Source organism: Periplaneta americana, chromosome 8 (assembly GCF_040183065.1).
Source record: "Periplaneta americana isolate PAMFEO1 chromosome 8, P.americana_PAMFEO1_priV1, whole genome shotgun sequence".
In the NCBI taxonomy this organism is placed as follows: domain Eukaryota; kingdom Metazoa; phylum Arthropoda; class Insecta; order Blattodea; family Blattidae; genus Periplaneta; species Periplaneta americana.
In genome coordinates, this window is record NC_091124.1 from 130,822,626 (window position 1) to 130,850,109 (window position 27,484).

Consider the following 27,484-nt stretch of genomic DNA (forward strand, 5'->3'; position numbering starts at 1 on the left):
CTGTACTGTAGCTTTAATGTTGTTTTTCACCAATGTAATATCTCTTTTAAAACATTAATATTATTATTAGCATCATAATGTTCTTTCAATAGTTATGACAATTAAATTAACGAGAATGTAAATCTGACCGTTCTGTAATGATTTCTTTAGCTCTCATGTAATACTATGTAGACCTACCACAATTCCTCCCAACCCCTCCTAGATATGTACGCAATCAAATACTATAGAGAGCTTCGTACGGTATTTGAAGCAATACATATTGGAAGCATTGTTCAAACCAAGCCGCTAGACAGCGCTAGTGTTCTCGTGTCGCCGCCGACACCATGTTAATCGCGTTGCTTTCCAGTATTAGCTCTCTACAGTATTTGGCATAGCTTAAGACATATAGAATGTACATAGAGAGTTATATGGCATTAACACAGATAGTCATTGTCCAGTAATGACCGGAAAATCACAGTTACGCTTTGAGCACTAAGCATTTCAAACTTTCAATTGCTTCTCCTGAAAAATGTATTCCAAATGACATCCATCATTCTTGCAGTGGACTCTTCATATTCTCTCGTTTCCTGCTGTGTTTTTGTTGGCTCTCTGCTCAAGCACAAACAATACTTAGATACACCTTCACTCAAGTGCCTCTAATAAATTATATTTGTGAGGGTATAAGTTCATAACATAGATTAATATAATGTGTCAATCTGTTTTCTCCCACTTCTCTCATGATAACAAAAAACTTACCTGTCTGCTGATTTGACCTGTTGTCTCTCCATAGTTAACAACACTGAGTCTATGGACGGCACTATCTGAGAAATGTACCACAAAGGTGGAGGTATCACATTCCAGAGGCAAGATATTCGCTCCATCTAGGTACTTGAAATCTTTCCTTTTAAAACCAGTAGCAGCATCTGCTCTGCTGTTGAAGTAGGTTAAAACGCCACGTTCTAAAACAGCCTGGAAAACATATATTCAAGTTCAGAATACTATGAAATTTGTATACAGTACTTCATTTATGTACATTTTCAGAATAAGTCCATTTTCTACTATGTTGAGTTTCCTAAGCACTTTAGCACATATTGAAATAACTGAAAGTCATTACTAGCCTCACAATGAAGAAAGTAATTACATATTATAAACGTTCCAACAAATATAACATTTGCACAGGCCTATTTTACAAAAAGCCTACTCTTCATATACAATGTTTGTAATAAAACTTTCCTGGACGCTTCGGTTCACTTTGTTTTCATACTGTTCATAATTTTTCGAGAAAAACAAAAAGTCTAAATAGAATATCCTTTAATTTGCTTAAAATTATTCATTACTTGTAAATGATATAAAACACTTTTAAACTAACAGCAATTAATGTAATACAAATATTTCAATTCGGATTGTCATTAGAGTAAAACTATATCACTTAGTTTGTGGTGCCTTGAATCCATTACATAAGACAGTTCTGACAACCACCTTAACAATACAGAACAATTATCCGATTATCATTGCACAATGCACCCATTCATTAAGTGATCATTCTCCTGACTTAGTTGTCTCATAAGTGGTGCCTTGTTGGTATCACTTGTGAGGTTCAGACTTGTCTTCAGACAGTTGACTAAACAACAATAATGGCGGTAGAAGAAGTGATGTATCATTCCTAACACTGAAGCTTAGTGGTCTAAAGTAATCTTCACCTAGAGGTTTTCTATGTAAACAGTCTGTTTTTGTAATCAGGTTTAGCAACTTCTTAGAAGTTATATTATGTGACTTAAGTTACTTCAATTCTCTATAGTCTGAAAATGTAACAAGTAGTTTTCATACATTAAACAATTTTCACTTCAGAACACTGATGAAAAACAAAAAAATATAGCACACTCCATACGTGAAAATTCCAAATATCCCATTACTCTGAACAGACATTGTTGATATTTTATATAAGCCTACACATGTAATACGTAATGTATGTATATATGTAGGGGTACAATGGGTGGTGGTGGTGGTGGGGGGGAGCACTAAAGACAATGGTAGTGGCAGCATTTTATAGTAAATACTGCTGCAATAGATGTAAGAACTGGAGCACTAAGACAGTGGTACTGATAGATCACACAGCTTGTGAGTTCGATGAAGGCTGTTACCACTATTGTCTTTTCTTTATGTAAACTAATTAGTTTAAAAACTTGCAAATACATTGTTTGAAATAAAAATGTCTCCTGGCAAAATACTTCAATTTGCACCAAGGTACGAATACTTACTTTTGTATAATGTTTATATTCACATTCTCGTGATAAATTTATATAGCTAACACAACAAAATAACTTTATAAATGATGATAATAATAACCGTGATGATAAGGGCAATAATAATAATAATAATAATAATAATAATAATAATAATAATAATAATAAACTTTAAAATAACTACTGCTAATGTAGATGCAAGCAATGGAGCAGAAAGGTAGTGAGTGGTACAAGTAGGGAACATGCTTGTAATTTCGATGAAGTCTGTGTACAAAAATGACACAAGATGTGCGACAATTAAAGAGTTATACGAAAAGACGAACAAGCGAAACAAGTGACTATCACCACGTTAATCAAGAAGCCATAATTAGTCATTTATGCAACTTTCATCACTACTGAGCTTTTGAGAGTTCATGCTCCTCCCTTGTCAATAACAATAGCTAGAGACCACAGAATTTCGCAATAATTTCAAAAAGAAATCGTGATAAAAATATTATATTTCGCATTTTATCGCTAATTAGTTGTAAGATTATCGCAATAATTTCGTATAAATTGGAAAGGAATTTTTACATGAAAAAATAACGGTATATTATGTATTAGGGGTCAAAATAATGATAGAAAGTAATGTACGTCATCATAGTGTTTGCTCTTATATTGCCTCACATTTAAGGAAAAATAAAAATCTTGAAGTACATGAAGAAGTACATTGTATATCTGAGGATGGCAGTAACAGACGAGCGGATATAGTTGCTCTTAATAGACAGAAGAAGAAGGCAGTAATATTGGACCCAATTGTACGGTTCGAAAAGGTTGTATCCCAAGCCTTAGCGGTTGATCAAGAAAAACAAGTCATTTACTGCCCATGTGTTCCTCACTTGAGTGAGAGATATAATGCAATTGATTACACATGGGACGTGAGGGGTTTGCTTTTCCGTGCCCACGGATCAGTGTATAAATATACTACTGACATTTTAAAACAATATGATATAACATCCCAAGATATTAAAAATATTTGTTTAAATATCTTAAAGAAATCCATAGGCATTTTACATAATCATTTATATAATGTTTAATCTTTTAAACTTCTAAATTGCATATTGTACTATGATTGCTACCTACTGTATTGATTTTTCTCTCTATTCCATATATGCATTTTTCAAATTGTTTTCCGGACCTATATGGTCACCTGTTATGAAGGCGGATTTTATTATTATATATAAATTTATTCTACAGTAAGCTAGACATTAAAATTAAAGACAACTTTGCTACACAGAAAAAAAAAATTATTTGTATTATGTAGAATCTCCTGTTTTCATTTGTGGAATGAAAGCATAGCAGAAGTCATAATAGTATTTTCTTTCATTTTGCGCCTATGGTCACTAACAATTATACTTGGGGGGAAAAAAGGTTTCTGCGTCAACAGATGCACAAGGAACCCAGACACATTTCAACACAACAGATGTAAATTCAGGGTAACTCAACATGAGAGCTCGTAATGCCTCAATCACGTGAACTTTAACATTGGAAGTGTTGGATGATTATTTCAAAACTATTTCTTTCAAAGTAAGAAATGCTACACTGCAATCAGTACTTTTTATATCCTTGAAATAACTTATTGTTTTGACCCTTTCTGTGAGTGTTTTAAGATTGTGAACATTTATCTGTATAATATTTGTTGGACTGAATAATTCATTTAAATTTACAAACAATGAATATGAATCACGTAGCTCATATTTTCAATTTTCTCATTCATTAGTTTACTGACATGCTGAAACAATTCTTGTATTTCAGTCTTGAAGTCCAAACTGTAATGGTCAATTAATCTGGCTATCAATTCCCATACATTACCAGAGATTACTATATTCATTCAGGTCATTTACTTTACATACAAGAACGTGACTGTAGGGATATTCACTGCCAACTAAGTCTAAAACTACATTTGCAATAAATTCACGTTTCTCATGTACAAAAGCTGCCTGTGCTTTTACTAAGCAACAAAATCTTTCAGATTCTATCTTTTTTAAGCAAATTGTTACAGGTGCACTTCTGACAGTCGATTGAGCAAAAAATGTTTTGACAAAATCGAAATATTTGTATAAGTAATGTACAGATTTAACCAACTACCCCATCTAGTTAGAACTGATTCTGGGTACAAAGGAACTATTGATTCTTTTTTTTTTTTTTTGTAGGTTATTTTACGATGCTTTATCAACATCTTAGGTTATTTAGCGTCTAAATGAGATGAAGGTGTTAATGCCAGTAAAATGAGTCCGGGGTCCAACACCGAAAGTTACCCAGCATTTGCTCATATCGGGTTGGGGGAAAACCCCGGATAAAACCTCAACCAGGTAACTTGCCCCGACTAGGAATCGAATCCGGGCCACCTGGTTTTGCGGCCAGATGTGCTAAGCGTTACTCCACAGATGTGGACTATTGATTCTTCACCATGATTTTCATCTAGATACGAGCTGTACAAGTGTTTTATTTTCCTAGACAAGTGAAAACAATTTTTGGTTTGAGGTACTATTGAATTAAGCTCACTTAAATTCTTTTGTAAAATATCACCAAAAATACTAAATTTGTGAGCCCAACAAGTCATAAGTACCACGTGATCTCCCATGATTCCTTTCAATAATTTAATGTAGGGAGCAGAATTTGTTACAAAATATTTCACGTTTTTGTAGTCAATTAAAATGTCTCTAATGTCTTGAGGATAGTCTGTGAACAGTCCTACTATTTGCAGAGTCTAAAAGATAGATTTCTTGATGAAATGAAACATTTTGGGTTTTATCTAAAACAGTAAATACACAATGACCTGTTGAATCTGTTTCATCATAAATTATGGCTAAATCTTGCTTTACATCTAAAGATTCCTTTATTTTTGCAACCATCTCTTCACCACAGTGAGGAACATACTCCTGTCTGAGTTGATTAGCCGAGGGGAAGTCTCTCTTTCTATGCAAATTTTAAATAATTTTTATTAATATACAATAAATTGAGAAAAAAATACTGAAAATTAGCTTGAAATATCAAATTAACATGATTTTGTAGGTAGATGTGCTGAATAGTTTAGTATGATGGAACAGTTATCGTAACAAGATTACCGGTATTTGCTTTATGAAAAAGCATGTAAAATAAAAACAGTACTATTTTAATATTAATAGTACAACACACGTGCAATAATAATTATGATTTTACATATTATAATTATAATACTAGTAATCAGTACTGGACTCATTTAAAAAGTTGTATACAGGCAACAGCAGAAGAAACAATAGGATACACAGAAGAGGTGAGAATTAAGAAACCTTGGGTCACAGGAAAATGTTGGAGAAGATGGAGGAGAGGAGGAAGTGGAAAAACATCAAACAGAAGAAGGTAGAAGAAACTACAGGAAACTATACAACGAACTAAGAAGAGAAACTGATAAAGCTAAAGAAGGCTGGATGAAAGAGAAATGTGAAGAAACAGAGGACCTAAAGAGAAAAGGAAGATATGATTTAATGTACAGTGAAGTAAAATGTTTGGACTTCACAAATAATAACAGGAAATCCATGTGGTTGATAAAGGACGACATCGGAAATGAAATAACAGACGAACAAGGAATACTAAACAGATGGACGAAATATGTAGAAGAGTTATATGAGACATGGAATCGTCCAGATGATTTAGCTATAGATGACGAAGAAGCCATATCAAAAGACGAAAAAGGATTTTCTATTTAAGCGAAGAAGTTGAACTAGCGCTTAAAGATATGAAGAATGGGAACTAACAGGAGTTGATGGAATTCCCACTGAATTAGTGAAATGCTTGGGTGAAGACATGAAGCAAATTCTATCATTATGCAACAAAATATATGAGAAAGGCGAATGGCCTAAGATTTTATGGAGACAGTGTTGATTCCAATACTGAAGAAAAATAATGCCAAGAAATGTAAGGAGTTTAGGACTATCAGTCTAATATCACACTCGGCAAAGACTCTCTTGTTAATACTGAATCGACGTTTATATTCTAAGATGGAAGAACAGTTCGAAGAACAGCAGTTTGGCTTCAGGAAGAGAAAAGGAATGAGAGATGCAATTGGATTGCTACGGACAATTGGCGAATGATACCTAGAGAAGAATAAAGAAGTGTATGTAGTATTTTTGGACCTAGAAAAGACTTTTGACAGAGTGGATTGGAATAAATTGATGGGGATGCTAAAGAAATTTGGCGTAGATTGGAAAGAGAGGAGACTGTTCAGTAATCTTTATATGAAATGAGTGAAAGTCAGGATAGGAGAAAAAATGTCAGAAGGAAGTGAAATTGGGAGAGGAGTACGTCAAGGATGTCCTTTATCACCTAACCTGTTCAACATCTACTTGGAGGATTTAGTAAAGAACTGTTTTCAGAACATGGGAGGAGTGATAGTAGGAGGAAGAAGAATAAAGTGCATAAGAATTGCTGATGATAGGGTGTTGTTAGCAGAAGAGGAAATGATACTAAAGGATATGCTACTGGAGCTAAATGAAGCTGTGAGCAGTATGAGATGCAGATAAATGCAAATAAGACGAAGAGCATGGTCATAGGAAGAAAAATACAGAAGATAAACTTGCGAATTCTAAATGAGACAGTAGAGCAAGTGGACAGCTTCAGATACTTGGGGTGTACTATAAGCAGTAATATGAACTGGTACCAGGAAGTCAAAAGGAGGTTAGCAATGGGCAAGGAAGCTTTTAATAGAAAAGGAAGGATTTTCTGCGAACCTCTGGAAAAAGAACTAAGGAATAGATTAGTGAAGTGTTTTGTATGGAGTATGGCATTGTACGGGGGCAGAAACATGGACATTACGACGAAGTGGAGAGAAGCGAATAGAAGCATGTGGATATAGAGAAGAATGGAATGTGTGAAGTGGACAGACTGAATAAGAAATGAAGCTGTGTTGGAAAGAGTGGGTGAAGAAAGAATGATGCTGAAACTGATCACGAAGAGGAAAAGGAATTGGTTGGGTCACTGGCTGAGAAGAAACTGCCTACTGAAAGATGCACTGGAAGGAATGGTGAACGGGAGAAGAGTTCGGGGTAGAAAAAGATATCAGATGATAGACGATATTATGATATATGGATCATACGAGGAAACAAAGAGGAGGGCAGGAAATAGGAAAGACTGGAGAAAGCTGGGTTTACAGTGAAAGACCTGCCCTTGGGCAGAACACTAAATGAATGAATGAATTACAATACTGTCTATATTAAAACAAATACTCACGCGGACCATACTTCAGAAGCCAAGTTCTAACTGTTGGGTCATCCACCTTTTCAATAGGAATATTTGCACTCAGAAACATTTTCGTAGTATCCATTACAAACTCCGGTTTTTCTTGTTTGGCTTTCTTCTGATGATCGAACGAACCTTCAATTGATGTTTGTTTTCTAGGAGCTACACTTTTTTTCTTTAAAACGCACATGCTCTTTATTTTTGAAACAATGTTTAGACACTGTGTCTTGTTTCTCCCAATCTACCCGCATAATACAAAATTTACACATAAAAATGTTAGTCTCGGTCATATAAAGATCCTCACTAGCAAATTCTTTAGCTCTGGAATGAACTGTAATTGTCGATGTTCGACCCATCTTTACAACTGAATATTGGAAAAAGACTTTGGCCTTACTATTTTGTATAACAGCAACAAAAAAACACCTTTTTTTCAGATGGACAGTAAGCTACCTTCTTTTGCCTTTGTCAAGTGTCAATGACCAGATTTGGCAGTAGGGATAATCTCTTAATCTCCTTTAGAATGTGTGTTTTTTCAGTTCTAGCTTTCAGCTTGTAAGAAGACTGGATGTTATGTTCACAAGTTAAAAGTGTTTAACCCATGAAACTAATTAAGCCACACAATGTAAGACTAACGTATATGTTCATTGTTGTCAGTCAGTTACACTGGTGTTTTAGTTCAGAGTTAACTTTTAAAGAATCAGATTTATACGTGTTCAAAGTTCTCGCGTGGTTTGTGTGACTACATCTGGGTACCAATGTTACAGTAAACAGACCTGGGTCATTACAGGTTAAAAGGTGCATCAAATGTAAAAAAAAAAATTAAAATGTTTAATCAATTTCGCCTTTTTTTCGCCAAAAATAATTTTTTAAATTCTAAAACACATCTTTATAGGCGTATTCGTAAAGAAAAACAACTTTCTTTATAATCAATGACTTGTCGCTTTTATAGCTAATGTGAAAATCTTTTCAGTGGAGTACGAAGAAAACACTAGCCAAAGACAGCAGAGAGTTGGAAATAGCAAAAATACTTATTGAAACTGTTGCATAAGCAGCTAATAATGAAATTGTTGAAGTTCTGATTGCTGCAAGCATTGGAAGCAGAAGAAAAGATAAAACGAACTATTGCAAGCTCAGGACGTGCAGAAGATGATGGAAGATGATTTTCTCGAACATCTCATTTTCAGCAACGAAGCCACTTTCCATCTGAGGTAAAACGTCTGTATCTGGGGGGCAGCTTCCACAAGAAGTGATTGAGTATGAGAGCGACTCCTGAAAGATCAACATCTTTTATACTGTCTCACATGAGGAGTGTATAAGAATACCCTACGAATACATAAGACAAGACATAATAAGAAACATTAAATAAACAAACCATATAAAACACAAGAACAGAACACAATAAACATTCCGAAAACTAAACAAGAAGAACAAACCTAACTTTATATACATATATATTCTTACATGAGGTTTCGCCATCCTCATTGTATATATATTATGTATATAATATCAATGTTAACAGTAACTCATAAACTTTTGTCGAAAATGGCCACAAAGTCATTTAAATATGTGCTCCTGCATACATGCCTTTAAGTCTTAAATACAGGTAGTAGGCTATTGATAATATGATACAATGAGAGGAGTTTGTGTCCCGATAGGGCTCAGATGGAAAGAGCACTCAGCGCGCACAACTGAGAGGTCCCGGGTTCGATTTCCGGTGCCGGAACGAATTTTCCTCAAATTAATAGAAACCTAACTTTAGTTAAAGCAGATAAAGGAAACTGTACAGTAATCATGAATAAAAAGACTTATGCAATAAAAATAGAAACTTTCTTCCAATAGAACATCACAGAACTTAAAAAGATTCCACAACACAATATCACACCATAATAAAGAACACAATAAACCAAAACAAACACAATACCCAAGAAAAACTGAAATCAATCAAACCTGAAGCACCTAGACCAAACACGCTACACAAAATACAAAGACAACATATCAATAGTAAACCACCGAAATGCACTAGCACACAAACTAGCAAAACATGTGGATAACATCTTGAGGACCAGCATAAAATTTTTATATCAAACAACAATTTAAAAACAAAAAACAAAGACTTAATAAATAACACACATTCCACACAGTGCAACACTAGCATCATTCGACATAACCGATCTAAAGAGTAAGATTGGATCATATGTAGAGATTAAGAGGAAGGCAGAAATTAGGAAAGATTGAGAATGCAGTGAAAGACCTGCCCTTAGGCAGAAAACTCTGAATGAATAGTACGATAACAATAAAGAAAATACTACACATACTTACAAATGGCTTTTAGGGAACCTGGAGGTTCATTGCTGCCCTCACATAGCCTATCATCGGTTCCTATCCTGAGAAAGATTAATCTAGTCCCTAGCATCATATCCCACCTCCTTCAAATCCATTTTAAAATTATCCTCCCATCTATGTCTCGGCCTCCCCAAAAGATCTTTTTCCCTCAGGTCTCCCAACTAACACTCTATATGCATTTATGGATTCACCCATACGTGCTACATGCTCTAACCATCTCAAACGTCTGGATTTGATGTTCCTAATTATGTTAGGTGAAGAATACAATGTGTGTGAACTGCGTTGGGTAACTTTCTCCATTCTCCTGTAACTTCATCACTCTTAGTCCCAAATATTTTCCTAAGCACCTTATTCTCGAACACCCTTAACCTCTGTTCCTCTCTCAAAGTGAGAGTCCAAGTTTCACAACCATACAAAACAACCAGTAATATAATTGCTTTATAGATTCTAACTTTCAGTTTTTTTGAAAGCAGAACGGATGACAAAAGGTTCTCAACCGAACAATAGCAGGCATTTCCCATATTGGAAACAAAAGACAGATTCAAAACCTACACCAATATATAAACAAAATATACCCAAAATCACACTACACACAAGAAACTGATAACAATTCCATTAATATCTTAGTCATCACTATAACAAAAACAGACAATAAACATAAGTTAAAAATATATAGAAATCTCACTACCACGTTAAGACACACAACATCTCCAATTATCCTACACAACACAAACATGCAGCATTTCGATCCATGGTACACTGACTAATCAACATATCAATGAATTAACAAGATTATAATGAAGAAATACACACTATCAAATACACAGCAGAGGAAAAAGAATACAACTCTAACATAATAGACAACACCTGGAAGACTAAACACAAGCACAAGAAACAAAGAAACACAACACAACATAAATACATTAACACAATAACTGGATCACATTACTAAGAACACATACAAGATTGCATCATCTATCAAGAAATTAAAATACAACATCACATTTACAACATAAAAGACACTACTAAAACATCTCAACACAAGACAAGACACACAAACAAATACAATCTAACAGATGTATACAAACTAAAAGGCAATAATTGTAACAATTCTACAGCAGACAAACAGGAAAACCTTTTCAAACAAGGTATAGTTGTCAAAAAAAAAAAGTGGCCACACTCGTGAACAGCAAATATTTTCTAAGTCCACTTCGGGTCATGGTGATGTTACACGATGCATGTGCTTTTAGAAGCAGTTCCGGAACTATGGAATTATTCTATGTCTGCATCTCGTGGACCAGTGGTAGAGTGCTCGCTTAATGATTCGGGGGTTGTGAGTTTGGGCCTTGTTCAAGTTTTCATTTTATTTTTAATCGTTCTTTAGCGATATAAAGACTGTATTATCAAATTATCATTTATATTCTGTTATCGTTCTTTATCGATATGAATAATATTCAAATTATTTATATTTTATGTTCCTTTAGTGATATAAATAATATTCATGTCAAAATTTGTTGTATTCTGTTATCGTTCTTTAGCGACATGAATAATGTTCAAATTATCATTTGTATTCTGTTATCATTCGTTAGCGATATAAATAATATTCAAATTATCATTTGTATTCTGTTATCGTTCGTTAGCGATCATTTGTATTCTGTTATCGTTCGTTAGCGATATAAATAATATTAAAATTATCATTTGCAGTCTCTTATCATTCGTTAGTGATATAAGTAATATAAATTAATGTTAGGTTTAGAACAATACGAGTGTTAGTTTTTTCTTCTTATATTGCTATATTATTACATTATATTATCCTGTAACATAATAAATTGGAAAGAAGTCACGAGGATTTGAGCCTGATATGTTGACATTTGAATTCCGACTTTCCTGACGTCCGACATTCTTCCGTTCTTCCGACTGAGCTATGTCATTTACCTGGTATTAATGTAATTCAACGCAGTGTCAGAAACACTACAACTGAACATTTATTTAGATTATATTCAGAATATTTAATAATGATATAAAAAGGTTACGTTTATGACAATAATATTTGTAGTTGTAATACCAGCTGCAACAGCAGCAATGATTAAGGACGTATTGTTGGATACAGTTCAGTACAGATCTTTCGAAAACAAATTACGACACTGAGGTCGAGATTATAAAATAATATATTCTTCTTAACTCTGTGGACTTTATGTTTGAAAATGATATAGTTATTAATAAGACTCTAACAAGTATTTATATTATTATTTCCTAATTGAAGAATATATTTTTTTAGTATAATGAATGTTTTGCTGTTATTTTAAGACCTAGGTAGAGGCTAATTCTCTGAGGAAAACAACGACGCCATTTCTGCCTGCGACTTTGACTGACATGGCTCAACAAAGAGATGCAGGAACGAAAGAAAATATAATACGGGCTATGATTCATTTTGTTTTTTTCGGCATCCGAGGCAGATAGCCGTTTCAACGTTTCAGAAAGGACAGCCCGGAAATGAGTGCAAAATTATCAATGCTCGGCAATTTTTGGCCGAAAAGCTGGGAATGGTAGAAGGAAAATTTCAACACCACAACAGGACGCCAGATTAGTGGCAGAGCTTGAAAGGAATCCCTTTCATACCGCTGCTACTTTGAAAGCAGTTGTTAATTTTCCTGGCCAGAATCAGACCGTGAGAAATCGTTTAAGGGCCGCCAATTTGAGATCTCGATGTGCCATTCCTAGGGAAGTTCATAAGGAAGAGCATATAGAGGAGCGTTTAGTATTTGCAGTGGGAAATGGTGATCGGGATTGGAAAAGAGTAATCTTTTCTGAAGAAGTCACCTTTTCTACTACAAAGGAAGGACCCACTCTTGTATTCCTGGTACCTGATTCGACCACAGATACGCTGCCATGCGTGCCCGCAGTAGTAGAGTATCTGTGTCGTGTTGGGGGTGGATTTCTCGTCGTGGAGTGGGCACAATCCATCGTATTCGCGGGAAATTTAACCAACACAAAATCAACGGTTGCTGGAATACTATATGGTTCTTCATGCTAGGTTTTTATATCCTGCTGGAATTCTTCAATTTCAGCAGATAATCATCCAGTCCACACATCTCAATTGATTCGGGACTGGTTTGTGAGGAGACAGGATATCGAATTGATAGACTGGCCTTGTCGCTCTCCGGACTTGATCCCTTTGGAGAATATGTGGGCACAAGTAAAGAAGCATATGCGGAAAAATTGGCCCAATCCCACTCCAATTTGTGGAAGCTCGTCCAGGTTGCCTGGGCTGCTACGGCTAAGAACAGTCGGCATTTGAAAACACTAGTCAATTCCATGCCCACTCGAATGCAAGATGTGATCGAGATGGGAGGAAGATGGACTATATATTGAATCGTGGCTTTTTGTTTTTTTGAACTTTTAATTGTTTTAATTTTTTAAGGCAGACGCCTGTAAGTTCATTTTGTTTATGCCATGAAATATATTTTTGTTGAGAATATAATCTTTCTTTCCATTTGCAGCCATAATGTCATAATAAATAATGACAAAGTCATGGCATAATACATTCATGATCCTGATGTTAATTACTAAAACAGTCATAAAAGAAACAGGAGCAATTATATTTTCTCTCTCTCCTAAAAAAAATCATAAAAAGCATTAGGTTGTGTTCCAATGCACGACTTTATGAATACTTTCCCAAAACGCTACCATTACGCTACAGATTAACACGCAAAAATCTTTCATTCTGACTGTTCATATCAGGCCACGTGGTACAACAACATGTAACATCGCCTATCTCTGAATTGTAGCAGAGATACCCGAAGGGAACTTTGTGTCTAGAGAGCGGCCACTTTTTCTTTTGACAACTGTACAAGGAACATACCACAGTCATAACTAAATCATACAACTCCAGCTACGTAAAAAAAATCACAAACTCCAATTACAATTACAATTAAAGAAACTGATATGTAAATCCTACACATTCAACCAAAAATGTCATAAATTCGACACTATACAACAAAATTAAATTTATAGACACACAAAAACACACCCACAACATAACCTCAACATTCAACTGAATTTCCGAAAACACATCCTCCTTGACACAACACTATCAATCAGGAACACACCTCATCAAGACAATAACAGGAAGCCACAAGATAGCACGAGACCTCACTACAATTCAGATGATGTATACCACGTCGAAATTAGTCAATCAAGGCAAAATGCATACAAGTAGTTTAATGCTAACATAGTGAGGCAGCAAATAAGTACTTTAGTACGATTCTTGGCATCTCTCAGTGCAGTCCCTACCCGGAGATCCGATTGAGGGACTATTTTACCTCCGGAGAATTTTACACTGAGGGACTCCATGAATATAAATTAAAATCATCAGTATCAGTTGCAGAAGATACAGCCCTGCAGTATATATTGACTGCACCCCACCTCTGGCTACTAGCAACAGGCATCTATAATGAACACCGATCAAAATACCCCTCATTTCTCGTGAAAAACAACAACTGAATAGACTACAGTGGACTTTATGTTGTCAGCAAGCAGCTGGATACATTAAGAAGATTGATTGATAGTGAGGCAGCTATTTATATAACTCAACAAATCTTCAGTGAAAACTAAAATATCTTGTAGTATTTTCTTCCAAGAATTACAGTGCAAAGAAATACAGAAGTGGTCTTCTCTTAATCCACACTAAAGTTCTTCTACAAATATTTCAGGAAGTGTCTCTTAATTTATTATTTAATATTACCATGTACGAGGGGGATCCAGGAAATAACGACCGTTTTGTTGTAATAATTAAAAAAAAAAAAATTTATTTGAAAAAACAAAGTCTGTTACATAACTGAAGCTTCCTTTACTTCTCTACATAATCACCACCTACATTTAAACATTTGTCGTATCTGTTCACTAGCTTTAGAATTCCCGTGTTATACTCCTCTGCCGCCAGTCCATTAAGCCAGGTGTTCACTGTCTTCTTCAACTAATCATCACTTCCAAAACGCGTACCACCCAGAAAGTCTTTCAGCTTAGTGAAAAGGTGAAAATCGCTAGGAGCAAGGTCTGGACTATAGGGCGGATGATCAAAGATTTCCCAACCGAATTGATCCAGCAATTCTCGAGTTGAAGCAGCAGTGTGCGGGCGGGCATTGTCGTGAAGAAGCACAACTCCTCTCAAAAGCATTCCTCGCCTCTTGTTTTGGCTGGCTCACCGTAGTTTTTGTAAAGTCTCACAATAACGATTTGCATTGATCGTAGTGCCTTTTGGCATGAAATCCAGCAAAAGAACACCTTTGCGATCCCAAAAGACAGTAGCCATGACTTTTTGTGTTGAGAGAGTCTGTTTGAATTTTCTCGGTTTCTTGGGTGATGAGGGATGATGCCACTGACGTGATTGGTGCTTGGTCTCTGGGGTGTTGTGAGACACCCAGGTCTCATCACCAGTCACAATTTGATAAAGAAAGGCGTCTCCATCTGTGTGATATCGCAACAAGAATGTCAATGCTGAGGCCATTCTCTGAGTTTTGTGTTAGTCACTCAGTTGCCGTGGAACCCATCGTGCACAGATTTTGTGGTAGCCAAGATGTTGCGACACAATTTCACCAAGCAAAGAACGAGAAATGTCAGGAAAGGCAATATGCAATTCGTTGAGTGATGTGCGCCTGTCTTGCAAGATTCTGTCGTTCACTTTAGTCTTCAGGTCTTCTGTGATGAGTGATGGGCGTCCGGGTCGAGTTTCATTGTGGACATTTGTTTGCCCATTGTTGAACATTTCGCACCATTTTCTCACATTTCTTTCATTCATTACAGTATCACCATACACTTCTTTCAATTGCCAGTAAATTTCTGCAGGTTTCAAATGTCGGGCATTCAAAAATCGAATCACACTCCTCACCTCACAGTCGGCGGGATTATCAATCACGTCGTTCATTTTGAAGTAACACAAAATGCACAATGGCGACTTGTTGCAACCAGTACTCACAACATTATGAGAACATATGTTAAGGAAGCCAGTTGACCTTCAAACAAGGAAGGGGAGTCAGCTGTGCGGCGGGTATGCGCGAACAGTCATTATTTCCTGGATCCCCCTCGTATATTATCTCTGAGTGAGCTTCTGACCGATATGTACATCTACTACCAGGGGGTACATCTCACTTGATATGTGTCAGAGGAAGAACAATTGTTTGTATGCATCTGATGTCTGATTAGTGTAATATGTTACTAGTCAGCGATGTATGCAATGGAGAAGGAAAGGAACTGGCCACCCTATCCCATTATCTCCTGGCCTAGTTTCCTCATGAGTGATGCCTTGATGGTATCACTTGTGAAGTCCAAACCTGTCTTCAGACAGTTGACTAAACAATAACCCTGTATATTTCATAACAGGTGTTTATCTGACATAACTCTGCTAGAATTTTGAGTTTCACTTATTTTCAAATTTAACTACTGGTGTTATTTTTGCATGATTCCATTTTTGGGGCATATTTCCGGAAAATATATGTTTGGGTGGGGAAGATACGTAGCTATTTCCTAGAACTTCCATAATTCTAAATTTATGTTATCCTATTCCAAAACTTTATTGCTTTCCAAATTAGTCAGGAGAGCCATTCTTTTGTAATGGATGTGACATGTACAATAAGGTTAAAAAAGAATGGGCTGGTGACAAATGTCTAAGTCCCAAAAACAGAATAGTGCACATGCTCGTCTCGTTGAAGCTCCAGGTTACAAGATGACACAATTAAACCATGTAAATGTGCTGTATTTTGTTCTAAAATATGTTATAAAATAAAACAAAGGGTTGATTCTAGCTGCATCAGGGCCTCTGAAGAGTAAATAGCAATACAATTGATAAATACTAAATCTATCAAAACAGGGTACAAAATTGATTGAAAAGAAAATGAACAAGAAAGTATGTAATACACCAGATAAAAGTATGAACCATTGTAGCATAGGTGGCCTAAGCATGGGTTTAAACTAGATAGCATTAGTTGTAGTAGGTTCGAATCTCCATCAGTCTTAATTTTTTACATTACAAATTTACCATAATAAGTTTTTATAAACACCATTTACACAAGTACCAAGTGGCGACATCACCTGGAAGTCGATTGAATGTTTAATAAATAGCACAACCCCTCCTCCGGGCAACACTCCTGTCTATTAATAAAACCATCTGCATTTATATCTGATTTATAGCTTTAAAAAATGTGTTTAGTTACAATATTAAAACATGTTACCATTGTAAACATAGAATTTAGTTCTATTTGTTTTAGTAATGGTAATACTGAAGTGATACTGATTACCATTCTTCAGTTCATATTGGAGTTTAGCTTTCTGTATTTTTTGTTAACCTATATTCTTCACAGGGAGCATTGACATTATTGACAGTCTGTTTGTCATTACTCTTCAGGATGGCAGATAGAGCAGACAGACAGCAACAGCGTCAACAACTCATTGTTCTCGTTTGCGTAGGTTACTCTGCATCGAGTGCAGCAAAAGAGATTGGAGTCTCTTTGACAACTGTGGACAAAATTATTTCTTGAGAAAAATTAAACTTCGAATTGTCCAATTCCTGGTCGGCCGAGCATCTCTACAAGCGAAGAGAACACCATCTTAACCAGAGAAGTTGAAAACCACTCTTTTCGGAATGCCTTTGAATTGAAGATAGTGTCCAACTTTTCCCGGCTCTCCACTAACCATGAGGAGACGTTTTAGAGAGTGTGGCATAAGATCTCGTCGAACTGTGACAAAAGAACATTTGAAAATAGATCATGTCGTGTACTGTCTAGCTTATGATACTATCCAGCAGGCCTTCGATTTGAGAAATGTCATTTTCTCCGACGAGGTAGTTGTCTCCAGTAGCACTTATGGTCCTGTCCGTGTGTATCATATGGATAGCAACCAATACGATGAATGAGTCATGGAACAACGTCACAGGTCAGGTCGATGGGGTGGATGTCATCCACTGGAGCAGGGCCTCTAGAACGCATTCATGATCAGTTTATGGCAGAAGTGCATATATAAACACATTTTGGCAAATGTAATGATTCCTTCTGCCCGAGAATGGTATCCAGACTAAACACTTGTGTTCCAGCAGGACAACCACCTAGTAGACACCATCAATTGCATTCAAAGATGATTTACGAGGAGACCTGATGTCGACCTGCTCGAATGGTCTCCAAATGCACCTGATATGAATCTGATTGAAAATGTGTGAGCTAGATTGAAAAGGATCCTACACTCTAATTGGGCAGAAGCACTTGTACAAACAGCAGATGAATTGTGGGTCAGAGTACTAGAAACGTGGGAGGAGATGGCCATGGATGTAGACCTATTCCATAATCTTGTGAACTCCATACCGCACAGAATGAGGGCAGTTGTTGATGCACATGGTTTGTAGAGGAAATACTAGTTCTACCACAGGCCTTTTTTTTTTTGTTTATATGTTTTTTGCATAATTTTTGTTTATTTATATTTGATATGCTTCTGATTTTTGAGGAAGCAAATAAACTATTAATTTTGTGTACAGGCCAGGTCATGCCTAATCATAGCCCAAGAAAGATGGGCTGTAATAAGTTTGCAAGACTTGCATAACCAAGTTTATTAACAAATTCCACTAACACTTGTCATTAAAAATATAAAATAATACTATATAAAAATCAACTCTCCCACAAAGCAAACTTACCTCTGGCACTGAAATCAGAAACCTTACCACTATGCTACACCATCTTGTAGCACTTGCTGCATTGTAGACGGACCACTATCAAAGAATCAACCAGAACAAACATCACAGCATTTCCTTCAAATGCAATGAGTTTACTCGTGTGAACCTGACTTTAAAACTTTACATTATTTTAATCTACCAAGTGTCGACCCATTCTTTTTTAACCCAATTGTATGCAGCTTTAGAATTTAATTTTTAAAAATGTAAATGCTTTTTTTTATAATGTTCCATTCTCATCTCGTCATCTTGCGGTTTTTTTAGACTCATTTCAATTTTCATCATTATTAGTCTGAGGAATTTCATTTTATTGCCATTTTTTGCACTGTAACGGATGTGACAAAAATGTCACCACTTCATTTTATATTAGCTTAAAAATCTGTTAATCATTTTATAATTATAACTTACAATTTTAATTTTATAATTATATTTTAAAAATTCTTTGCTTGTACTTATAGGATGACATTGACTATCCATTTTGATAAGCTTCATCAATGTTTCTTTTAATTAAAACAAAATAATGTTATTTTCTCTAATGGATGCGACATGGATTTGTAATGGAAGTGACAATTAACACGTAAAGCATGGTTTTACTTCATTTTAATGGAAAATTAATGTTTTACAAAAAATCAGTAAAAAATTATGCTATGAGATATTATTATGTTACTTTCACCATGGTAAATAATTTTATTTTTTTAGTAATGAAAAGCCTAAGGAATATTTCTAATTCATTCTTAGAGTTATGATTGAGTTGCCATAATGCTTTCAATAAGCACACTTCAAATTTGATCAGTCCACATGATTATAATACTGAAAAAAATCATCTTCTTTTATGGGAGTAAGAAATTACGTTTGTCTTTTTTTTTTTTTAAATTTCTTGATTCAGAAATTTTAATGTTATATAAGCATTTGGTTGCAGTTTTGTGTTCCAGCTGTGTTACAAATTTTCCCCATGACATTCTTCATCTATTTCTATTATCTCTTTTAGCTAACAAGCATTTAGACTTTAAATCTTGGAGTTACTTTCGACAGTAAGTTAACATGGAGCAACCATTTGAAACATATTTCTGAAAAGCTCGTAAAAGATTCTTCCTTCTGAAGAGACTAGCAGGAAAGAAATGGGGATGCACTAGAAATAATCTGAAAACTACAAACAAAATACGATGAAAGAGTAATGGAACAGAGAAAAATTCTCTCCGGCGCCGGGATTTGAACCCGGGTTTTCAGCTCTACGTGCTGATGCTTTATCCACTAAGCCACACCGGATACAACTCCGACGCCGATTAGAATCGTCTCAGATTAAGCTCATACTAGTCACTCATATCGAGTGCACCTCAGCACATGTGTGGACTTCGGTCCTGCGTTCATAGACATCTATGACGTAGTGCAGAGGGCGGCCACAAGAGGGAACCCAAGAGTTAGAGCTTAATCTGAGACGATTCTAACCGGCGTCGGAGTTGTATCCAGTGTGGCTTAGTGGATAAAGCATCAGCACGTAGAGCTGAAAACCCGGGTTCAAATCCCGGCGCCGGAGAGAATTTTTCTCCGTTCCATTACTCTTTCATCGTATGATGACGCAGAATATCTGCATGGAAATATTATATGTACTTCGGTACATTAAAATAATATATATGATATGCGTAAATCACTTCGTGATTTAAGACGGCGCTTATTCCGTCGGATCCCGGCCAACTAGTCACTCATATCGAGTGCACCTCAGCACATGTGTGGACTTCGGTCCTGCGTTCATAGACATCTATGACGTAGTGCAGAGGGCGGCCACTAGAGGGAACCCAAGAGTTGGAGCTTAATCTGAGACGATTCTAACTGGTGTCGGAGTTGTATCCGGTGTGGCTTAGTGGATAAAGCATCAGCACGTAGAGCTGAAAACCCGGGTTCAAATCCCGGCGCCAGAGAGAATTTTTCTCCGTTCCATTACTTTTTCATCGTATGATGACGCAGAATATCTGCATGGAAATATCATATGTACTTCGGTACATTAAAATAATATATATAAAATAATATATACAAACAAAATGTTTATACAGCCAGTGCTGACATACTGTGGAGAAAGTTTAATTACTTTGCCTTTCATAAACGAAATAGAACATGTTCAAAACCAAGCTCTCAGGCTCATTAATAGTGGAATCAAAACAACTCCAATAGATTCTATCAGATTCCTCACAAATATTAACAGCATCAAAATGACAATAGAAGAAAAAGCACTGATTCAATACGAAAAACTTACCAGATTACCAGGAAACAATTGGCATTCATACAGTCCTCTCTGTAGATTAAAAACTCAAAAAAGTTTCATATCCATGGTTCAAGAATTAAAACAGAAAATCAACATACCGAATTTAAAAGAAAACTTACAAATTAAACCAAACCCTTTAACTCTATTAAATATAGAGTATAATCTAAATTTAACAGAAGAAATACTGAAATCAGAAGTAAACACTGAAATAATGAAACAATTGTCTTTTGTCTTTAATATTAGGTATCCTCCACAAAACTGGCTTCATTTATACATCGATGGATCCTTGATCTCCAGGTAACAAGGTGCAGGTGCAGGTGTTACGTGCTATCTCTTCTCACTTTATAGATCTCTTAGATATGGAACAACAAGTTTTGATGGAGAAATCATTGCAATAAGTGAAAGTCTCAGGAATCTTCTATGCCACATCAATAAATTTAAGAATGCAGTTATATTGTCAGATTCCAAACCAGCTATTCTGTGAATAGTCTCGAGACACTCATCTTCATCTAAAACAGCAGAAATAGCTAAAATGCTCTGTCAATTAATAATACTCAATAGAAGAATTGTATTCCAATGGATACCATCCCAATGTGGAATCCTGGGAAATGAGAATGCCGATGCTTTGGCAAAGAAGGGCAGCACTGCTACTTACAGACCTGTTACTAAATCTACATATTACTTTGTGAAAAGATTTATTAAAACTACATACTTAGACTTCAACAAACAAAATTTGGTAACACAATCTCAAGGGAAAAAATAGAATTCTATGCATAATAATCCACAGTTAATTCCCGATTTACCACGAAAATCGTCTGTAGCTGCATTTAGATTGGCAACAGACCATGACTGTTTGGCCAAACATCTGCGTAGAATTGGAATATATCAGTCCCCTTACTGCCCATTGTGCAACTAAAACTAAGAAATAGATTTGGAACACCTCAAAATCTGTGCTTCGGTGGCTGACCATGACAATATCTTTGAAAGTACTGGAGTGCAAGAGGTCAAATGACTTTATTGTCAAACGCCTGGCATTAGAAAACAACAACTTTATAATATTGTCTTTTACCTCTGAGCGACAGTCTGGCTGATTGTACAGACCCAGAAACAAAATTTGCGCCAACTGGATTTTTCAAGTTACAGTTGTAATATATTGAGCACTCTCAGTGCAGGTAGCCCAAATTTTGTTTCTGGGTCTGTATATCTATTATTAGGCAGTACATCTCACTTGACAATGTGTGTCAGAGGAAGAACAATTGCTTGTATACATCTTAAATGTGATTAGTGTAATATGTTACTAGTTAGCGATGTATGCAATAGAGAGGAAATGGAACTGGCCACCTTACCCCATTATATCCTGGCTTAGTTGTCTCTTGAGTGATGTGTTATTGGTGTCACGAGGTTCAAACTGTCTTCGGACAGTTGACTATACTCTTCTTTCTTTTGTGGGCTCTTCCACTCTTCAGCGGTTGCCCTGAATTCCCTTCCGCCATCCTTCTCGATCCCGCCAATCCTCCTCCTGCATATGTCGGTCCTTCATCATTTGCATGACACCGGCTTTCCATATTTTTCTTGGTCTCACACGCTTCCTCCTTCCCCGAGGTGACCATTCCAGAATAATCTTTGGCCATCTTCCTTCTTTCATCCTTTTTACGTGGCCATACCACTGAAGAGTTCGTTTTTCGATTCTTTCAATTACCGACTCTTCCATCGCCATCATTTGCCTCACATCCTCATTCCTTCTCCTTTCCAATCTGGATACTCTAGCAGCTCTTCTTATTCCCTCCATCTCCGTCGCTTGTATCTTACACTTCTGACGTTCAACAAGTGCCCATCCCTCTGCCCCGTATGTTAGTATAGATTCAACTATAGATTGTAGAATTCTTTTCTTCATTTGTTTGGAAATGGATCTACTCCACAGTACCCCATTCAGCATCTTTATTGCCCTTCTTGCCTGTTGCACTCTGTGATCTACATCTGCTTCACAGCTCCCAGACTCTTGGATAATAGACCCCAAATACTTAAAATGTCTCACAGATTTAATTGTTCCTTGCGGTAGGATAATATCTCTTCCACTATTGCCCACAACGAGGTATTCAGTTTTATTCATATTAATGCAAAGACCTCCTATATCAAAGGCTTCCATCAACCTCCTCAACATGAACTTAGCATCTTCACGAAACTGAGCAATTAATACCTGGTTGTCTGCAAATAGGAGAGAAAGTATTGTTTCATGTCCAATTGGAACTCCCATACCTTTACACGATCGATTCCATCTCTCTAAGACTTGCTGAATATATATTTTGAAGAGGGATGGGGACATGCCACATCCTTGCCTCAGACCCTTTGTTGTTGGAAATGGAGTTGACAGTCTTTTCCCTACCTTCACTACAGCTCGACTCTTCTTGTATAATTTTTTAATTACTGTTATCAGAGATGTCCCGATGCCAATATTTTCCATTGCTCCCCACAGATTGTTAATTGGTACAGAGTCGTACGCTTTCTCAAGATCGATAAAAACTAAATGAATTTCTTGGGCTTTAGCATATGATTTTTCAGTGATCTGTCTTATATCAAATATATAATCCATACAAGATCTACCTGCAGTAAAACCAGCCTGATCCTCAGATATTCTTCCCTCAATTGCTATTTCTAATCTATCCTTTAAAATTGACTATACAACAAACAATATTTTCTTTAATATTTTTTTGAGTTAGGCCATTCTTTGTAAGCATATTTAATTTCACGTCATGTTTTTTACTATATTTTTCCTCCTCTTTTTATTTATTTATTTATTTTTTTGTTTTGCCTAACTTTCATCAGCAGCTTTAATTATTATGTATTTATATATTTACCTATTCATTTTCAATATCAAAGGTTCCCTCAACATTTTGAAAGTAATAATCCATTTAATTTTTAGCCATGTTATATTTTCGTGGATAAGTAATCTGAAACATGAATTTTCACATAACAATTTGCATTATGTAAAAGTGAGCAACCTTGAAGACTACCAGTACTCTTTTAGGAATATGCAGAAAATATTGTAAATGAAAAATAATTATGCTTATTTCAGTGAATATGTTATGTTACTCATCATCCACAAAATCTCACACATTTCCTGTTGGCTGCAACAATAATTATTCATAATTGATTACATGGCGATCTTACTCCTGTTAATTGTGTAAGCATGTGCAGCTTACAGCTGTTTCGGTGCTACTTCTGTGTCTCTGCGCCATGTCAACTTCGCTGCCTGTTGTGTGGGTGCGTTCGTGTGATGAAGAATTACGTGTCAAAGAGTGTATGTGTTCTGAAATTTATCTGTGTGTTGAGTATTTGATTAGGGTGTGTTTTAGTGTGTCTGTATATTTCATATTGTTCTGGTGTGTTGAGTTTTTGGTTTTTGGGTTGTATGTGTAGGATTTCCATGTCTGTATTTATGTTATTGTATGTGTGGTTAGCATTAGTTATGTGTTCGGCATATGTAGATGTACTGTGTCCTCTGGTTATTGCTTTAATGTGTTCTTGGTATCTAGTTTGGAATGATCTGCCTGTCTGTCCAATATAGAAACTGTCGCAACTACTGCATGTGAGCTTTTATACGCCTGTGTGGTTGTATTTATTTGTTTGTGTTGTTTGTGTGTTGAGATGTATTTGTAGTGTGTTTTCTGTTCTTTATGCTATGTTGTATTTCTGTTTTCTGAATGAGGATGCGATCTTGTGGGTGTTTTTGTTTTCATATGTTAGTGTGATGTATTTCTTGTGTTTGTGTTGTGTTTGTTGAGTTTTTGTTTTGTCTTCCTTATGGATTGTAACCATTTTCTTGTGCTATGTATTTGATTGTGTTCACTCAACCAAAAGGGAAACATTGAAGGAGGAGAGTTCGATCTGGGGCTGTGGATTGAATTCGGTGTAGCTCAGTGGTCAGAGCGCTTGGTACATAGAACCAAGGACCTGGATTCGATCCCCAGCACCGGAGCGAATTTTTCTCCTCAAATATTAATTGTCAATATTACAGATATTATTTTGTGGGACAAATTAATAATTCTTTAATATTCTCATAGCTAGCAGTGCATATTCTGTACAGATTACTGTGCACTTAACTGCGGAATCCCAGCCAAATAAGTCACTCAGCCCCTTGTATAATGGTAGTTGACTTGGACATAAAATGTCAAAATATATGCCTAACTTGGAGTCAGGCCAAAAGGGAAACATTGTAGGAGGAGAGTTCGATCCGGTGCTATGGATTGAATTCGGCGTAGCTCAGTGGTCAGAGTGCTTGATACATAGAACTAAGGACCCGGGTTCGATCCCCAGCACCGGAGCGAATTTTTCTCCTCAAATATTGTCAATATTACAGATATTATTCTGTGGGACAAATTAATAATTATTTAATATTCTCATAGTTAGCAGTGAATATTCTGTACAGATTACTGTGCACTTAACTGCGGAATCCCGGCCAAATAAGTCACTCAGCTGAGTACGCCCCTTGTATAATGGCAGTTGACTTGGACATAAAATGTCAACATATATGCCTAACTTGGAGTCAGGCCAAAAGGGAAACATTGTAGGAGGAGAGTTCGATCTGGTGCTATGGATTGAATTCGGCATAGCTCAGTGGTCAGAGCGCTTGGTACATAGAACCAAGGACCTGGATTCGATCCCCAGCGCTGGAGCAAATTTTTCTCCTCAAATATTAATTCTATAGTTTATCCCAATGTTTCTTCAGCAAAAAAACCTAAAAGTCATGATTTAATACCAATTCCTAAGCCTCCAAAAGAATGGACAGTGGATGAAACAGAACTAAGCAGTCCTTCTCCAGATGAGGAACCTGGATTACCTGGACGCTCATATTCAAACATTGATCCAAGTTTTCCAGAGCCAGAACCATATATATCTTACTGTATTTCCCAATGTGAACTAAACGATCTAATCCAAGACCTCAATCTTTCTAAAGTTCAAGTGGAATTATTAGGTTCTCGTCTTCAAGGGCGGAATTTATTACAAGATGGTGTTAAGGTGTCATATCGGAAACGCCAGCAATCACCGACACACTTTTTTTCTGTTAGTAACGAGTTGACTTACTGCAATAATGTCCACGGCCCTCTACAATAACTTGGAAGTAGTAACAAACAACCTAACAAGTGGAGACTACTTTTAGATTCATCTAAGATAAGTTTAAAAGCATATGCATTGTTGCATAATGGAAATATCTACCCATCAGTACCCCTTGCCTATTCTTTCGGCATGAAGGAAACATATGAAAATATGGATGCAATACTGAAACTACTAAATTATGCAAAATATGATTTGCAGATATGCGGAGACTTCAAAATGATTAGTATACTTTTAAGCATGCAGTCTGGGTTTACAAAATTTTGTTGCTTTCTTTGCGAATTGGACACCTGAGCAAAGGATAAACATTACAACATTGAGGATTGAACCATGCGAAAAAACTTAATTCCTGGAGTGAAGAGTGTTAAGAATCACCCTTTAGTTGGGAAAGACAAGATTCTGTTACCACCGTTGCATATAAAATTAGGGTTGATGAAAAATTTTGTCAAGGCTTTGGATAAACATGGTCAAGGTTTTGAGTACTTGAAGGAAAAATTTTCTAAACTCAATGACATTATGTTAAAAGAAGGTATATTTATTGGGCCACAAATCCGTGAGATCATTCATGATGACAACTTTGTGGAATTGCTAACAAAAAAAAAAAAAAAGAGAGAGAGAGAGAGAGAGAGAAATGTACATGGTTAGCTTTCAGACAAATATGCTCTAATTTTCTTGGAAATGTGAAACCTGAGAACTATAAGGACCTTATTAGGAACTTATTGAAGTCCTATCAACGTATGGGGTGCAATATGTCCTTGAAAATTCACTTTTTACACTCGCATTTAGACTTTACTCAACTAACATGGGCGCAGTAAGTGACGAATGTGGTGAGAGATTTCACCAGGATATTTGTCATGGAGAAGGTATGCAGGAAAATCGGTACAGAACATGTTAGCAGACTATTGTTGGAACCTCAAGGAAGACTTTGCTGGTGGCAGTTACAAACGGAAGAGTTTAAGAAAAAAATTTTGAGTAAAAATGTATTGTTTTTTCCCTTTCTTTTTTTGCAAGAAATTTCTTCCTAGAGCAGTCCTATATATTTTTTTACTTCATATTTATCCACTTCAATATTTAAATTTTATTTCATGGGCAAAGAAAGAAAAATGATTGCAAATTTCGATGTAGTATTAGAAAGGAAATTAAATTTCTATTAAAAATGAAACTGAAAATCCCGGGAAAACGAGAGGGATACAGCATTTCCAATTCCAGATTTGAATTCAGCAGGGTCGAATTATAAATAATCACCTATTTTCGTTCAAAGGAGCAAAAAAAAAAAAAAAAAAAAGTTTAAATTTGTCTGTCAGTGTAATCAATCATCTGTGATTAATCGACAGTGGTGTCAACCTTTTGCATTACTAATAAAATTGTCACAGATTAGTATAATATATATTGTGGTATTATTATATCATTGTAAATACACAACATATTACAAGTTAAGAACACAATATTGATCAACAAAAAAACATGCCGCGATTGACTTGTTACCCACCAGTGGCAGTTCTAGATGCTTAAAACTGGGGGGGGCCCAGATTGGAATAGAAAGCAAAGGATGTCCAAGTGCAAGAAAAATTTAAAGGCTGGCCAAAG

General features: G+C 36.0%; 1 protein-coding gene across 8 annotated transcripts in view; it reads right to left on the reverse strand.

Moving 5' to 3' along the window:
* LOC138705045 (oxysterol-binding protein-related protein 2) overlaps nucleotides 1–27,484 on the reverse strand; it is a 692,509-nt gene that overhangs the window by 587,254 nt on the left and 77,771 nt on the right. For all 8 annotated transcript variants that reach the window (XR_011333553.1, XM_069833613.1, XM_069833610.1 and 5 more), the window contains one exon: nucleotides 736–948. Coding sequence is in view for 7 of the 8 variants with exons in the window: in XM_069833613.1 (XP_069689714.1) it covers nucleotides 736–948 (213 nt within the window). In the remaining variant the exon portion in view is untranslated. The remainder of the gene's footprint in view (nucleotides 1–735; nucleotides 949–27,484) is intronic.